Source organism: Botryllus schlosseri, chromosome 15, assembly GCF_051294905.1.
Source record: "Botryllus schlosseri isolate E-star chromosome 15, Bs_hap1, whole genome shotgun sequence".
Classification (NCBI taxonomy): Eukaryota; Metazoa; Chordata; class Ascidiacea; order Stolidobranchia; family Styelidae; genus Botryllus; species Botryllus schlosseri.
This window is the reverse complement of record NC_137250.1, coordinates 6880454-6898339: the sequence shown is the minus strand read 5'-3', so window position 1 is coordinate 6898339 and position 17886 is coordinate 6880454. Positions and strand designations below refer to the sequence as shown.

The following is a 17886-nucleotide window of genomic DNA, read 5'->3' as shown; positions in this document are numbered from 1 at the left end:
CTGTAGCCTGAGAAGTATAAATACAGATGTAACGTTTTTACCTTGTTCGCCATTTTATGTAGCAGATGACAGCAACTAGGCTACTACAGATAGAAGCGTCGCAGCCAAATATCAAAGGACACTTAGGGAATCGCTGGTAAAAATGCAGAGGTGGTCAAAGTAGTCAAGAAAGCTACTCAAGTAGAAGTAGAAGTAGCGACGAAAAAATCTACTCAAGTACGAGTAGAAGTACTTCTTCCATAGGCAACCTAAAACTACTTGAAGTAGAAGTAGAATTTACTGACTTTAAATCTACTCAAGTAAGTAAGTAGTTTTGAAAACAGTCTCAATTCGTTCGCATGGACTGTCAAAAGCTACAAATTGAGATATGCAGAAGATGCAGAGAGCTTGATTCGTATTGATGCATCTCAGGAGATATCAATTTTCGACAGAATAAGCACTCTGTCGCATCATGGGATGCAAATTAGTATTGATATGAAAATGCGATACTAATCCTTTGTTTAGCAGTGTTGGGATGACTCGAGTCATGACTTGACTCGAGTCAGACTCGACTCAACTTTTTCGTATGACTTGACTTGACTCGAGTCACTTTGCAAAAATGACCTGACTTGACTTGACTCGGCGCTTCAAAAATGCGAATTGACTCGTGACTCGGAGCAAAATTTACGAGTCAATTTCGAGTCATCAAGTAAACGGTATCGATTAAATCACTGAATTTTGTGAATGTTAGTATTATGCGCAATACGTCTGCTGTGTCACTTGCGAGAGTAACCAATCATTCACTGATTGTACGTTACACTGATCCTCTATTGTTACACCACAAATAGATTGATCACAAACGTAATGATCGCAGCTTACGTTGTTAGTATTAGGAGTTGCAATAGATTAACCTCATAGATTAACCTCTGTTTCTTATACGGCCCAGTGCTTAAATTCCACGGTGATCGCCTTTACAGACCCTCTTGTATGGTTTAAATCCAGCGAATATAGTTTGTGCGTTTATTATGAATCAATTCGCAAAAGCGTTGGAGCGCTCACTGGACAAAGTCAACAGCGACAAAAAGATGTGTTTCATTGCGGGAGATATTAACATAAACTAGGCTTACCATACGTCCTCTTTTAAGAGGATTTGTCCTCTTTTTTGACTTTTTTGAAAGTGTCCTCGGAGGACGCCCTTTTGTCCTCTTTTTTGAGATTTTGTCCTCTTTTTTAAAAATTTAGGTCAGATTTAGATGAAAATCGCGAGTGATATGCCGTAAATTAGCGCAGAAGTGAAGCTCCGGCGAGTATTTCGGAGGGAAAAGTGGTGATTTAAGCTCTGAGCGAAAAGAAGACCTTTTTTTTTTTTTAGTCATCCACCTGGCAATGTGGAGTGAAAAACGTGATTTTGAGCTCTGAGCGGAAGTGATGACCTTTTTTTTTATTTTTTTTTCTAGTCATCCACCTGGCAATGTGGAGGGAAAAACGTGATTTTGAGCTCTGAGCGGAAGTGATGACCTTTTTTTTTCATTTTTTTTTAGTCAACCGATCATGAAGTGGGAAAAATTTACCGGTTTTTGAGAATTCTTCTCCAGTTTTGCATGTCTGGAATTTCTGAAAAAGTATCCTCTTTTTTCATTTCCGAAATATGGTAAGCCTAACATAAACCTTCTAAAACACAAAGGCAACGCATACTCCAACGCCGTCAAATCCGCCGGTCTCTACCAAATGATCCCCGAGCCTACACGCATAACCGATAAGTCAAGGACTTTGATCGACCACATATATACCAGCTCGCGCGACATGGAAATCATTCCATTTGTCATTTCGGCAAAAATCAGTGACCACAACCATATTGGTTTTCTATCTCAAGAACAACAAAGGACACCCCCCGAAACATATCACCTCTGCAGACGACGAGAGTTAGTGGACGAAGAAGCGCTCGATGATGCCGCATTCAATCAATTTAAAACATCAGCCATCCTTCACATCTCGGTAAACAACTTTGACGAAAAAATTGTAGAGTTTATGTCTGCTATCAAATCACTGCTGGAAAACTATGCACCTCTACAGCGCCTTTCGAGAAGTCAAAGAAAATTGAAGCGAAATCCGTGGATGACTACAAAGCTGATTCAACTTATCCGTAAACGTAACCGGTGGCATAACCGAATAGACACCAAGAACTGCCCAGAACATGAACGAGAAAGATCTCGACGTTTCAGGAATCGCACCGTGCATCTCATTTCCAAGGCAAACGCAAAGTACAATGAGAGATTTTTCAACAGACACATGAAGGATACTCGAAAAACATGGTCAGGACTTAACTCTCTCCTACATCGAAAAAAAGGCCATAAGTCTGTTTCGGAAATTGTGAATTCGGATACCGGAAACAAACTTTCATACCCGGCGGCCATCGCGAATCACTTCAATGAATATTTTTGTAACGTAGGCCCAAATATTGCTTCTTCTATTACAAAACCTGTGTCGGCCAGGTCAGAGGTGAGATCGATATCGCAGTCAATTGTGCTTGAACCTACGACCAAAAACGAAGTAGAAGTAGCCATCCACAAACTGAAATCGCACAAGGCCGACGGCTATGACCAAATCCCATCATGGTTTTTAAAAATTATAAGCCTGCATATCGGTCAATATATGGCCCATTTTTTCAACTTCATGATAGAAAATGGAATCTACCCAAGCTATCTAAAAAAAGCCAGAGTAGTCCCTGTACACAAAGCTGGGGATAGAACTAATGTCACCAACTACCGTCCGATATCCGTTCTCCCATGCATCGGGGTTGTATTCGAAAAGTTGCTCCTCTCCCGCCTGTCCTCATTCCTCGCCAAAATGTCTGTCATTTCCCCTCAATAATTTGGCTTCCGAAACAAACACCAAACCGCTCATGCCCTCCTAACAGTGGCCGAACAGTATTATGATATCTCAGAGAAGCGAAATGTGGAATGTAGCATTTGTCTCGACCTAAAAAAAGCGTTTGACTGCGTAGATCATAAAATTCTCATCTCGAAATTGACGCGTTACGGACTTCGGGGCCCACAACTTGAGCTCATAAAAAGTTACCTCACTGGACGCCAACAAATGGTCGTGATCTCAGACACCTTGTCCTCTCCTCACCTGGTGACCTGTGGTGTGCCCCAGGGCTCAGTACTTGGACCGGTCCTTTTCACCTTATATGTCAACGACATTTTTGAAACCTCCTCATTGAACACCACACTGTTCGCTGATGATACTCACCTCCTCTCTTCCGCATCTTCGATGGCAGAGCTGGATGCCCTGACTGGTGACCAAATGCCCAAAGTCCATGAGTGGACGGCCCAGGACAACCTTTGCATAAACGCCTCGAAATCACAATTGCTGACAGTAAATTCAAAAAATAACCTAACCGTTAATACCGCTGGTCAGCCCGTTTCCAACACAGATAATGCCAAATATCTTGGAGTTTTACTGGACTCGAACATGTCCTGGAAGAGTTATATTCAGTCCCTATAGAAACTAAATTATCACCGAAGTGCGGCCTGTTCTACAGCCTTGGGTGCTTCATGCCAGCATGGGTTCTTCTGATACTCTTTAAATCCTTAATCCAATCGAAGTTACATTATGGCATCATCTGTTGGGGGGCTGCCAATAAAACTGCACTCAAGCCACTGCAGAAACTACAGCATAAAGTACTCCGAATCATATCTAGGGCCCCAAGGGGCCTGGCTGCCCATCCAATAAGTCGCTGCTGAAGAGATTCGGCGTCCTAAACATAGAAGATATGCGGAAACTAGAAATCGCCAAGTTTATGTATCAGTTTCACTGCGGTCGTTGCCCCGAATATTTCAATGACTTCTTTACCTCTGAATCAAAAGCGCACAAGTAAAACACACGCGCGTCCACGTCGTCCAGATATCATATGATCGACCGAAAAGATCATCGCTCTATCAAATATTCCCGACCTGATGTGTGTAACAGTATCCCGCCGGCCATCCGACAGTCGACGAGCATGTCCACATTCAAGTCGAAATACAAGCAATTACTACTAAATAAATACAGTCCATCCTCAAGATTACCGGACCACGACTGACCTATCGATCTCGCTTCCCATGACATGCCGCCCTATTTCTTGTCGCTTTCTTTTTCTATGCTATCTTCTTTACTTTCATTCAGTGTGCATGCCTCCTCTTTACATCGCCTAGGCCAAGGTGCGTGTCAGATTCCATAGACTACTCCTTGTCGCTTCGACATCTTCCTGTCTTTTCATTGTATCGCATTTTTGTGGTGTATTGAACTGATAAAATTGCTAATAAACCAATGATGATGATGAATGATGATTATTTTCTCACGGATGGGTATAGTGCATTGTACCATATCAATTTGTTAAACTTCTCCAGGCTTCGAGCTGATTGGCTGCTAATAACAGACTGTTGCATGTTGCTATACATAGTAACTCATGTATTTTATTTGCAGTTCTACATGTGCGTGAGCGATACAACGCCTTCTTGCAGGCATATTTAACTTTATATTAGGTATTTGATTCAAGATAAATGGCCAATTATTCTGTCTTTCACACAGCTAGCAACATGTAATGACTTTGAATCGTCACTGATACTTCGAAAATTCAATTTGACTTGAATTATGACTTGACTCGTGACTCGACTCGACTTGACTTGACTTGACTTGACTCGAGTCACCTCCAAAAAACGAGTGACTTGACTTGACTCGAGTCACCTTCGAAAATCGATTGACTTGACTTGACTCGAGTCAAAATGTGCAATGACTCGAGATGACTCGTGACTCGAAGGTAGTGACTTGATCCTAACACTGTTGTTTACCAGAAGACCCCGTTTTAGATAATACCATGGCATGGCGCCCTACCCCATATTATAAGGACCACCACCAAGTTTAGGCGAAGAACAATACTGAGAAGTCGTACCAGATACGGTTTCAACACTTTGCGCGATTAGTATACGTTATAATAACAAATATTGTGGATCGTAAAATTTATATTTAGTGTAGCTTTATTTTCGCAAAATAGAGGCATTTACATTAGCTTTTATGCTGCAACATGTATGTTCTGCAGACAAAAGAACTGAAAGTAATTAAAACTCAAAGTATGATACTCGGAATTGAAAGTGAAATACAAATACTACTCCTAAAAAGCGGAAAATATATTTCATGTCTTTTGTCCATAAAGCTTCGAAGGTGATCTGCTAAAACAGGTGTAACGTTGAAAAAAGCTGGATTTTCCAGATTAACAGGACACATCATGGGCTGCTAGATTACGATATGATAGGTAATTGCTAGATTGCGAAACGGTAGTTTCAAACGTTATGGTGGGCCATATTTACTGTGATGAAATATTTGATACGGGTGACAATACGGTGTGAGCGGAACCAAGCAATCCGGTACCTAAAGTATATTCACTGATACTTTCGTGAAAACATATTTGTCACTCCACTGACACTCCAACTACTGTGCGCGAAGCGCAACAAAATTTTTGGGCTTTACTCAACTTTTATGAATATTAAATGTTGGTACTCTGTGAAAACAACCCCGAAATTCACCAGGCTATCTTTCGTATTGGGGATTAAGCTACTTCTACTGGACAAACTGAAAATAGCGAAAAGTAAGTAAGTAGATCACAAAATATTACGAAGTAGAAGTAGAAGTAGAGAAAATCAGATCTACTTGAGTAAGTACCAGACACGATTTTTTTATGACTCGACTTGACTCGAGTCATTTTCTTGAAATGGGAAAATGACTCGACTCGACTCGAGTCAATATTTGGATTGACTCGACTTGTACTCGAGTCATTACGCATGACTCGACCCAGGTCATTGACTCGGCTTATTTTATATGACTTGAAGATGAAGAAATTTGCGAATCATAATGGCTAGATCAACGCATCCGACGAATTCTGCCGACATCGCTATTTGTCACCACTGCTTCCGTTGCACTTGTCTGATATATCATATATGCCGCCGTAAAAACAACAGAAAATGATACATAGTAGCAATGCATTATACAAAATCGTCCAGTGATGAAGAGGTAATAGATCCTCCGCAATTAAAGTACTCAAGACTTTTCAATTATACAAGTAAACAATTGAATCAAAGTTCAATTAGAGCCAATGAAATGACTCAGATGGTGAAGAGACTAATAAACTCATTTGTAGATTTGAAGGCGATGATTCTTTGCAGTTTTGGGCGACTAGAAAGAATGAGTATTCAATGCTCTTCAGTGTGGTTCAAAAATGCTTGTCAATTCCTGCATCTAGTGCACTAGTGGAACGTGTATTCAGTAGATGTGGATTCATTCTACGGCCATGCCGCTTTAACATATTTGAGGATCTCCTTTCCACATTAGTATTTTTGAGGTGTAACTCATTGATTTGATCTGCTGTCTGTGAAAACACACAATGCCCTTCGTCCATTTGACGTTTTGTTAGGTATGTGCATTGTGCACGTGAGTAATAATGAATGGCTAATGTTGTGTGATGTTTGTACAATATGGCTGTTCTAAAATAACTTCTTTTTTATTTTACTGTGTGGTTACATGATAAAATTGTTATGTTGCATAAAAGGAACACTGAATCAGGCTTAATTTGAAAAAAGTGGAATCAATGATCTGAGAGGATAATATTCTGGATTTGAAAATAAATGGAGTATTTTAGTGAGAAATTCTTTCATATAATATAATTACATAGTAGTAAGCCGACTATTTTTTCATACCCAAAACATTCTACTCTAATAACTTCACTTTTTCTAGTTGGAATTGAGTCAAATTTGCTATGAATCATATTTTTACACAATGTAACAATATCATGAGATAGCCGGTAAAATTCGAAAATCTCTATTTGTAATTAGTCTAAAATTTTCTTTCATAGCATTGCTTTCTACTGGTTCGAATTGAGCCAAATTTGATTTTTAGGCAATCTAGCAATTTTAAGAAGTAGCCAGAAAATTTGAAAAAATGTTTTTGAACAGCCCCATTGTACAATTATTTCTCCAATGCTGTAACTGCGATATAGTCGGTAATGCAATTGGGAAAACCTTTAGTATAATCAAAAGGTATCTGTTCTGTTGTCACTGCACAATGCACATAGTTGCATGCACGCTTTTACAGCATGCTGGCCTGTTGTAAATACCTCTACATAAACATGCATCGATTGATTCTCTATCAACTAGTATCTTGACGTGAATTTGTTGGTTCTCTATCAGATAGTATGTAGACGTGAATTCGTTGGTTCTCTATCAGCTATTCGTGAGCTATCGTCGATGTGTTCATAATAAAAACTGAATGCTTGTATTGGTGATGTATCAGACTGACAAGAGAGATATTTGATTATAAGTTCTAAGATTAGTAAAGTTATCTTTAGCATCGGTAAATGAGGCCAGGACCTGTCCGTTATCTGCCTAAATAAACACGTGCCAAGACTCTAAAAGGGACAAAATGTTTCGCAAACAGGGAATTCGATATCACCCAAGCAGGATTGAAAACATGAGTTGAACATGACTTCAATACTGTGACTTGGACTCGACTCGAGTCATAACACCATGACTCGAACATGACCCTTTAAACGGTGACTTGGACTCGGACTCGAGTCAAAACCACAAAAGTATGATTGACTCGTGACTCGGAACCATGTGACTTGGTTACAACCCTGGTACCAGAAGTAGAGGAAAACTACTTGAGTACCTACTTCTAAAAAGTAGAAGTACTTCGTTACTGACCACCTCTGTAGAAATGTCATAAAAGAGCACGGTTGCTACAGCGGTACTGGTGTATTACATGTATACCATCGTAAATATGCGAGCACGTACAAAGTAACCCCCCTTTTTTTGCCATGTTTGCCCAATTTCTCAACAACAGATGAAAAACATGAATTACGATGCCAAAAGCCCGTGCGGCAAAAACCAGCAACGGCGAAGGAAAATCGCCGAACACTCAAGCCGATTGTAAACCACCTTACACGACAGCTTGAGGCTCGAGTCGACTTGGAGCAGTTTGCCTTTTTCTGTTCATCGAATACGAGGAGTCGGATCGACGAGTCAGCTTCGAAGCTGACTGAAACCGCCATGTAAATGGGCCTTTTGATTCAGGGGCGGGCAACTTCTCCCGTCGGCGGGCCGGATATAGTCAAATAGAGTACTTGGCGGGTGGATTATTGCTAAATCGATACATTCACCCATTTATCCACCCACATATACAAGGAATGAATCGTATTTAATGAATATTGTATTTTGTGAATGAATATATGTATTTCTCGCCGATAATGAGAGAGAGAGAGAGAGAGAGAGAGAGAGAGGGTCTTTATTTTTATGCAACCAAAATACATAACAAACGGCAGTGTTGGTGGTACAGAATATATGCATGCACAGCACAGTATTCGGTATTTGATAGGAATGATCGATACCACCGTGAAGGTCACCTAGTCTGATCACACCAGCATCAAACAGGTACACTTGACTCTGAACAGTCTGGCTGTAAAAAATGTTGAGTTAAAAAAGGAAAATAGAAGAAAAATTAAACTATGATAGCAAATGATCAATGAAGCAATGTCTGGGCGAGGTAGGGCAACAGTGTTAGTATAACGACATGAGGTGATCAAATGTGGATTTGAGAACAGCATTGTCGTACAGGCGCCGCCGCCCGCCACGTCTGCTTCTCTCTGATCAATCAACATACGGTGCAATCCTTAATTAAGATGTCAAGGCGTTCGAAAAGCCCGGTACCCCAAATTTACCAAGATATCAATCAATCAAAAAAAAGTTGAGTAGGTGGCGAGACAGCGTGGGTGGTATAATCCACACCAATGCGTTGTGACTTGTGAGTTCGAGTCCGGCAGATATCGACTCCAGAATTCCTACCTAACTGTTGGAGGTTTATCTAGGCTCTTCCTCGCCATCTCATCCGCAATTCCGCGTAAGTTGTGTCTTACAAAGGCCTAGAAGTGTGCCGCGCTTACGGAATCAAAAATAAGAAATATCGGCCTGGTGTAAATGACTATTGTAGCTGACAAACACCATGATTACCACCAACAACATTAGGGTTGAGTAAATCGTAAATGCCGATAATGTAATAATGCAAGATAATGTAAACTTCGACGAGCTTACACCTAAGCTCCATTCTCCACGCACACACGTATATAATAACATACAGTCATTAAAATTTGACGTAGCAAGCAAGTAGTGGGGAATAGCGGCAGATTGGGACCGCATAGTCAGACCGGAAACTGTCCGCGGGCCGGAAAAAAATCCCGTCGCGGGCCGTATTTCGCCCGCCCCTGCCTTAATTAATCATGAAATTTTCTTCACGCTTTGATGCGGCTTCGTTTTTTTTATATAGTAGCGCCCTTTGCAATCGGAGCCCCGTAGTACAGATGTGAACAGCAGAGGATAATGACGCGCCCCACATAGAAATACTAACTGTGGATCGTGTGTTCCTCAAAGAAATTTGTTTCTGGTACGTTTGAGCGATTCCAATATCTTTCCACTATACCGACAATCCTGATGTGAGGCCAAGAAATAAGAGCATGCAAGAAAGTGACTGGTCCAAAGATCCATCATCATTCCTAACTTGCTCTAAATTTTCGAAAACACCCCTCCATCAACTCTACTGGTGAACCTGATCACATGGGCTGAGAAAGGATAAATGTTTGATAGTAATATGGGAAACTACTATTAATAATGACGAAATTCGTTGGTGAATCTGGAAAATTTCCGCGCCTCTCGCGGCCATATCGTAGCTCAGAAACTATTCATAACATGACCTGACCACTCGCGATTTCGGTGCGCATAGTAAGCCGATATGAATAAATAGATTAGTCGGGAGTTCACCGAAAATGGGCACTTTAACATTGGTATTTGACGGCCATAGTTACTTCATTGCGACTATACTCTGGAATGTGGCCGTAGGTTACTTGAGTAACTGAAATGCAGCCGTGAACAGCAAAAAGGTTGGCCACCTCTGCTGTAAACTGATTTTACTGTATCTCACCTGGTGGTAACACAACACTGCAGACAAGGAACTCAGGTCTATTGGAGACCAGGTGAGAGGTGGCAATAGCATACGTTAGAGGTGAAGAGCCATTGCTAAACAGCGTAGTCCAGCCACGGAGCAAGGAGTGCAAATTGAGAAACACCCCACTCTCAATATTTCAGTCACAATGCAAGTGATAGGTGATCCTGTAGGGAAGTAAATACAACAGCATCGCTGTCTAAACCAATACACATTCTGTACATTCATTTAACTCAGATTTATTCCACAGGTGCTTGGATACAGACAAGTTGAACTTGTGTGAGTAAGATAATCACATATGCAACCCAGATTGCTGAAATAATACTAGACTAAAGAGAATATAACATATCGCAAATGTACTGCTTTCCATGCTGCGTCACTTCCAATCTTAACAGACTTTCGGGTCTCTCCAATCGGCCCCTGCAAACTTCGCGTTGGCGCCCAGCTCTTCCTCGATACGCAAAATCTGATTGTACTTTGCAAGACGTTCAGATCTGCACGGGGCTCCGGTCTTAATCTGACCAGTGCAAAGCCCGACGACGAGGTCTGCGATGAAGCAATCCTCAGTCTCCCCAGATCTGTGAGATACCATCACACCCCATCCGTTCTTTCTGGCTAGTTTGCAAGCGTCGATAGCTTCTGTGAGCGATCCTATTTGATTGACTTTCAACAACAGTGCGTTGCATGCTTTCTTGTCGAGAGCGGTTTGAATACGCGTTGGGTTTGTAACTAGGAGATCGTCTCCAACGACTTGCGTGTCAGCTCCTACGGCCGCTGTAAATTTAGAATAACCTTCCCAGTCATCTTGGTCAAATGGATCTTCGATAGATACGATGGGATAGCCTTTGATGAAAGTTTTGTACAAATCTCCCAATTCATCGGGCGTTTTGTAGCGGTTATTATCGGAAACATCGCCGGGTGTTGAATTTTTGAAATCTAAATCGTATCGCGCCTTCTCCGAATTCCAAAATTCGGAAGCGGCGGTATCCATCGCGATTTTGATTTTTCCTTCGTATCCGGCTTGGGCTATCGCTGATTGTATCAAATCGAGAGCTTCGTTGTTGTTCATAATGTTGGGCGCAAAGCCTCCTTCGTCACCAACATTCGTAGCGTCTTGGCCGTACTTCTTCTTGATTACGGATTTCAAAGTTTGGTAGGTTTCTGCTCCCATTTGCATTGCCTGCGAAAAGGTGGAGGCCCCGCAGGGAAATATCATAAACTCCTGCATTGCGAGCTTGTTCCCCGCATGGCTACCGCCATTGATGACATTGAACGATGGTACAGGGAGAAGTACATCTTTATTTCCAGCTAAATCTGCAAGATGTCTGTACAGTGGAACACCTTTTTCTTTCGCGCCTGCCTTAGCTACGGCCAATGACACTCCAAGAATCGCATTCGCGCCCAGTTTCGATTTATTTTTAGTGCCGTCAAGGTCAAGCAGAATCTTGTCAACAGCGGATTGGTTTTTGAGGTCGAGAACTTTTCCGACTAGGGCAGGAGCAATGACTTGATTCACGTTATTGATGGCCTTCGAGACTCCTTTGCCAAGAAATGCCTTTTCTTTATCTCTCATTTCAAGGGCTTCGTAGATTCCTGTGGAGGCGCCACTCGGTACTGCAGCTCTGAATAAACCGAGCTTCGTGACGAGGTCGACCTCGACAGTTGGATTTCCTCGGCTGTCGTATATTTGCCTTGCGTGGATGCTTGAAATGGCCATGATGATTTATAAGGTAATCGACTGGAACTAAAATACAAAATACTTTCCAAGTTTCCATTTATCTTTCATTACTAGGGCAAGTTTTTGTTGCATTTAAATCCACAGAAAGTTGCATTTTTGACAAAAGTTGCACTAAAAGACCACATTTTGCTCGGTTGACTAAAAAAAAGGTCAATTTACCGGCCCAACTCCCGAAATTCGAAATACCCGTACTTCGGTGCTGATTTACGGTGTTCCAGTCAAATTCGGCCGTGTATTTCATCAAAACCGAAAATACTTTCATGAAAAATCGGAAAAGTTGCAAAATGTTGCGAAGAGTTGAATGAAAGAAATGGACAAAAGTTGCAAAAAGTTGCACTATAAGATTCCTTTAAACAGCTTAAAACAGCATTCTACATATCTTACGAGTACTTAGGAAGCTGCCGAAAGCTGTAAAAAAAAGTTGTAAAAACTTGCCCTATTAATTACTTTTCATTCAGTGCGCAACTGCGCATGCCTTTTCTGTTTTATCGTAGCGGCCAAGGTGGGTCTCTATTTTCAAAGACTAGGCAACTTCAAGTGTTTTCGACACCTTCCTATCTTTTCATTGTATGGCAATCTTATGGTATTTTTGATAGGATACATTATTAACAATAAATTCAACTCAATATGTAGTCCAATTAAATTGGATATAACTAGGTCATGTCAGTTAGTTCATAACGATTACAAATATACCGATTGCCCAGTAGGATGCAACGTCAACTCAAGGCTCGCGATTAGTTTCGTAAGCGTCCTAATAGCTATTGCCTAAACGAGAATGTATACGGCTCACCCACCATCCGTACTGCTACTAAGGTACTGACATATACCTATAGTTTGTTCGATTAATCGCATGACCTAGGGCCCCGTGGATATACTCAGATATCGCAGATATCGCAGGTATCGCAGATATCGCAGATATCACTACTGTGGATATACTCAGATATCGCAGATATCATTGTGGATATACTCAGATATCGCAGATATCACCAAAATCCGCAGACATCGAGGTCATATAAAGGTCACGCTTCGCTTAGAGCGCAGATATCACGTCTTAAGCATGTCTAGGTCGATTCAGTGCGCAGATATCAGGTCCGGACCATGCCTGGGGGAATTTTGTGCGCAGATATCAGCTCCGGAGCATGTCCGAATACAAATAGTGCGCAGATATCAGGTATGGACCATACCTGGATTCTTATGGTGCGCAGATATCAGGTCTGGACCATACTTGGATTCTTTTGGTGCGCAGATATCAGCTCCGGAGCATGTCCGAATACAAATAGTGCGCAGATATCAGGTATGGACCATACCTGGATTCTTTTGGTGCGCAGATATCAGGTCTGGACCATACCTGGATTCGTTTGGTGCGCAGATATCAGCTCCGGAGCATGTCCGAATACAGATAGTGCGCAGCTATCAGGTCTGGACCATACCTGGATTCTTTTGGTGCGCATGCAGATATCAGGTCTGGACCATACCTGGATTCTTTTGGTGCGCAGATATCAGCTCCGGAGCATGTCCGAATACAAATAGTGCGCAGATATCAAGTCTGGACCATACCTGGATTCTTTGGTGCGCAGATATCAGGTCCGGACCATGCCTGGGGGAATTTTGTGCGCAGATATCAGCTCTGGAGCATGTCCGGATACAAATCGTGCGCAGATATCAGGTCTAGACCATACCTGGCGCTGTTTCCTGCATTGATATCAGGTCCGCAGCATGTCTGACGCCAAGCGATACGCAGATATCAGACCCGGAGTATGTCTGGATACAAATATTGCGCAGATGTCAGGTTTGGACCATGCCTGAGCGTATTTCTTTGGTCGATATCAACTCCACATCATGTCTGGATGGAAATGGTCAGGCCTGGTCACTGGTCAGAGCTGACCAGTAACAAACCACTTACAGTTATTTTGGAGTCCTCTGGCAGATTTTGCCTGCTTGCATCACTTAGGCTACTCTAGTGCAGGGGTGTCAAACTCAAGTTGTTTCGCGGGCCGCATTCAAACCCAGAGGTGGTCAGTAACGAAGTACTTCTACTTTTTCGAAGTACTCAAGTAGTTTTTCTTTACTCCTGGTACTTACTTAAGTAGATCTGATTTTCGCTACTTCTACTTCGTAATATTTTGTGATCTACTTACTTACTTTTCGCTATTTTCAGTTTGTCAAGTAGAAGTAGCTCAATCTTCCAATCAGGAAGAAAGCCTGAGAAATTTCGGGGCTGTTATCACGGAGCATCAACATTTGATATTCATAAAAGTTGAGTAGAGCCCAGGATTTTCGTCGCGCTTCGCGCGCAGTAGATACGGAGTTACCATGCAGTATGATTTCACGAAAGTATCGATGAATATAATTTAGGTAGGGGGTTGGTGTGATTCCGTTCACACAGGGATATCTGGAACTAGATATCCCTGCGTTCACACCACATTGTCGCCCTTCGCCCATATGAAATAATTCATCACAGTATATATGGCTCATCATATCGTTTTAAACTGATGTTTCGCAATCTATCATTTATTTGTCATATCGTAATCTAGCATGTCCATGGCACGTCCTAACCAGGAAAAGTGGACTCTGACTTTTTTGTTAGTTTTAGTGCTGTTTTAGCATAACGCCTTTGAAACTTTCTCGACTGAAGGCATGAAAAACGTGTTCCGCTTTTAGAAGTAGTATTTATGTTTTATTTTCAATTCCCAGTATCACATACTTTGAACTATTATTAATATCAGTTCTTTCGTCTGAATAAAATACATGTTGAAGTATAAAAGCAAGTAAAGTAATGCCTTTAATTTCCGGAAATAAAACTGCACAATATGGCATTTTCACGGTCCCCCATATTTTTATTAACGTTTACTAATCGCGCAAAGTGTTTACACCGTAGGCTATCCTATACAACTTCTCCGTATTGCTCTTCGACTAAACTACGGACCTTATAATATGGGGGATGGCGCCGTACCATGCTATTTTCTAAAACGTGCTGTTCGAGAAAACAAAGGATAACTATCGCATTTCCATAATAATACTATCATTTTCATCCTATGATGTGGACGAATTCTTATGCTATCGAAAATTGGATACCTGCTAGTATCATGCATCAATATGAATCAAGCTCGTCACTTTTCGCATAGCTCAATTGCATCTTTTTACAATCCATGTGAACGAATTAGGATCGTTTTCACAACTACTTATTTACTTGAGTACTTTTAAAGTCAGTTAATTCTACTTCTACTTCAAGTAGTTTTAGGTTGCTTATAGAAGAAGTACTTCTACTCGTACTTGAGTAGATTTTTTCGTCGCTACTTCTACTTCTACTCAAGTAGATTTCTTGCCTACTTTGACCACCTCTGTTCAAACCTTCAGAACATAGGGGATTAAGGGTTCTATTCGAGCGACACGTTTATTCGCAAACAATGGAATTTGCAAAAATACAAATATTGTCTGGTTGAATATAGTTACAAACCGCTAAAACAGGGGCTCTTACGACGATATCAGCACATTTCTATGATCGCCTTGTTTCAGTCGTAATCTGGCGTTAACTCTGCGTATGCGTTGGGAGGAATACAAGAGATTTAACTGTAGATGTGGCCGTTGGAATTCGGTTCATTTAAATCGCGATTCGTTTTCCTCTGGTGGTCGGGAACCTTTTCAGTCAGAAGTGATACAGTAGTGCGAACGCAGATATTTGAATTACATTTTTGTAACTACTATATTCTCCATATATTCATGCATGCAACGATTTCACATTGGCGTTTTCGCTTCTTCTAGGTCAATTCTAGGTTAATTTTCCCATAAAACTCTGAAGTCAGTGTTCTCCATTTTGGCTTCCCGGAATTGCGTGTCAATGTCACCGAATTTTTGCTAATACTGCTAGAGTGAAACCACAAAATAATAGGTAAAATGTGGCCTATGCACATATTTTACCTTTGCTGCATTGAGGGATTATTTAATAGAAGTTTCACGGACTAAAAATCTCAATATTTGTTAGAAATATGCAGGATAATACAAGCATTTTTCTATCAAATCGAAATTTTTTCGCGGGTCGGATAAAATCGTCCGGTCGTATGTTTCACACCCCTGCTCTAGTGGTTATATATCTTTGTACTACATCCAATTCTACTTGAAAAAATTTTAAGGAAATAATAATACTGTTTTACACTTTGTATTTTGTAAAGTAGAGAGTAGCATTGGCACATGTTTCTATCACGTATATAAGAATAATTGCCATGATAAATGTTCAAATAGCCTCACACTCCTTGCGAAAAGAGTGTGTATTCACACCCGAAGGGCGGAGAAGAGTGGCACAAGAAAACATAACCTAACTAAGAATTATATAGCGGTCATAAATCCTACGTCCCTATACGTGCATACCATTCTCCATTACTATGAGCATGCAGAATTTGGATTAAAATGTTGTAGGCTAGGCTACTGTATTTATACCGCGGTTTAAATCTGAGGTACTTTCAGGTTTTGTGTGTCATGAGTACAGTGTCGTTCAAAAATAACTTTTTTTCCGGATTCCAGCCATTCACTGATTAAATTGTCAGGTTACCCTAAAAACCGTTGCGCGCCAAATTTGGTTCAATTCTAACAAGTATATAAGCCACCGCAGAGCCAATTTAAATTTTTAATTTATTAGAAAAAATGTTTTAAAAATTTCAAATTTTCCTGTCAACTCCCCGAAATTGTTGAATTTTCCTCAAAGACGATGCAAAACAAATTTGAATCAATTCCAACTAGTAGAAGCGGAGTTATTTGAGTTTTTCGTTGATAATTCTCGGATTAACCACCAATATACACAATTCCCGAAGAATCCGACACGGCTCGGATTTCGTGCTAATGCGTGAGCCGAACAAAGCGCAGCTGGTCGGAGTTTCTCATTTAGCTGTTTAAACAGCATTTACCATGTTTGTCGACTAGCCCTACCTGCGTATTCGATTAAGTTGACCGTCGCAACGCTCTATTTGTATCCGGACATGCTCCGAAGCTAACATCTGCGCATGAAAAAGACGCCAAACCTGATATCTGCGCACTGGTTAGGGCATTATATGTTCAATGCTCACATAGGTGCTGATATCTGCGCACCATTTGTATCCGGACATGCTCTGGAGCTGATATCTGCACACCAAAAGAACTCAGGCATGGTCCAGACCTGATATCTGCACCCTATTTGTATTCGCACATGCTCCGGAGCTGATATTTGCGCACAAAAAGAGCCCAAGTATGGTCCAGACCTGATATCTGCGCACTATTTGTATTCGGACATGCTCCGGAGCTGATATCTGCGCACCAAAAGAGCCCAGGTATGGTCCAGACCTGATATCTGCGCACTATTTGTATTCGGACATGCTCCGGAGCTGATATCTGCGCACCAAAAGAGCCCATGGTATGGTCCAGACCTGATATCTGCGCACTATTTGTATTCGGACATGCTCCGGAGCTGATATCTGCGCACCAAAAGAGCCCAGGTATGGTCCAGACCTGATATCTGCGCACTATTTGTACCCGCACATGCTCCAGAGCTGATATCTGCGCACAAAATTCCCCTAGGCATGGTCCGTACGTGATATCGCGCACTCAATCGACCTAGACATGCTTAAGACGTGATATCTGCGCTCTAAACGAAGCGTGACCTTTATATGACCTCGATGTCTGCGGTTTTTGGTGATATCTGAGTATATCCACAATGATATCTGCGATATCTGAGTATATCCACAGTAGTGATATCTGCGATATCTGCGATACCTGCGATATCTGCGATATCTGAGTATATCCACGGGGCCTGACCTAGCGATGACTTTGATAGTGATGAAAACGAAGATACAAGTAATAGTCATCACCTTTCACCTTCACGGCGGATCGTTGGATTCGGACTGAACAGAGGTCGAAAAAACCGACTTACTAGCTTGAAAGCCGATTTCTACTGAATGATCGAACTAAACGACCTCCAAATTTCCATTTCGATTTTGCAAGAAACTTATGGCTGCATTCTTGGCACTTCCAGTGGAGGTCGGCAAAGGTAAAATTTATGAATGCTAAGATTGTGGGATGGTAAAATAATTCGTTTAAAATACAGTATATGGAATCTCAATAATTTATAAATTACTGATTGCCAGTAAATAGGTATAATATATTACGTTTCAATGATTTGAACA

General features: G+C 41.3%; 1 protein-coding gene across 1 annotated transcript; it reads right to left on the bottom strand.

The window, feature by feature from the left end:
• Positions 1 to 10222: 10222 nt before the first annotated feature.
• On the bottom strand, positions 10223 to 17594 carry LOC145457543 (alpha-enolase-like). The gene is made up of 2 exons (XM_080335763.1): positions 17572 to 17594; positions 10223 to 11743 (listed from the first exon to the last, which is right to left on the bottom strand). Exon 2 carries the CDS (start codon positions 11714 to 11716, stop codon positions 10388 to 10390), a length of 1329 nt encoding a protein of 442 aa, XP_080191889.1. The 5' UTR covers positions 11717 to 11743; positions 17572 to 17594; the 3' UTR covers positions 10223 to 10387.
• Positions 17595 to 17886: the final 292 nt, after the last annotated feature.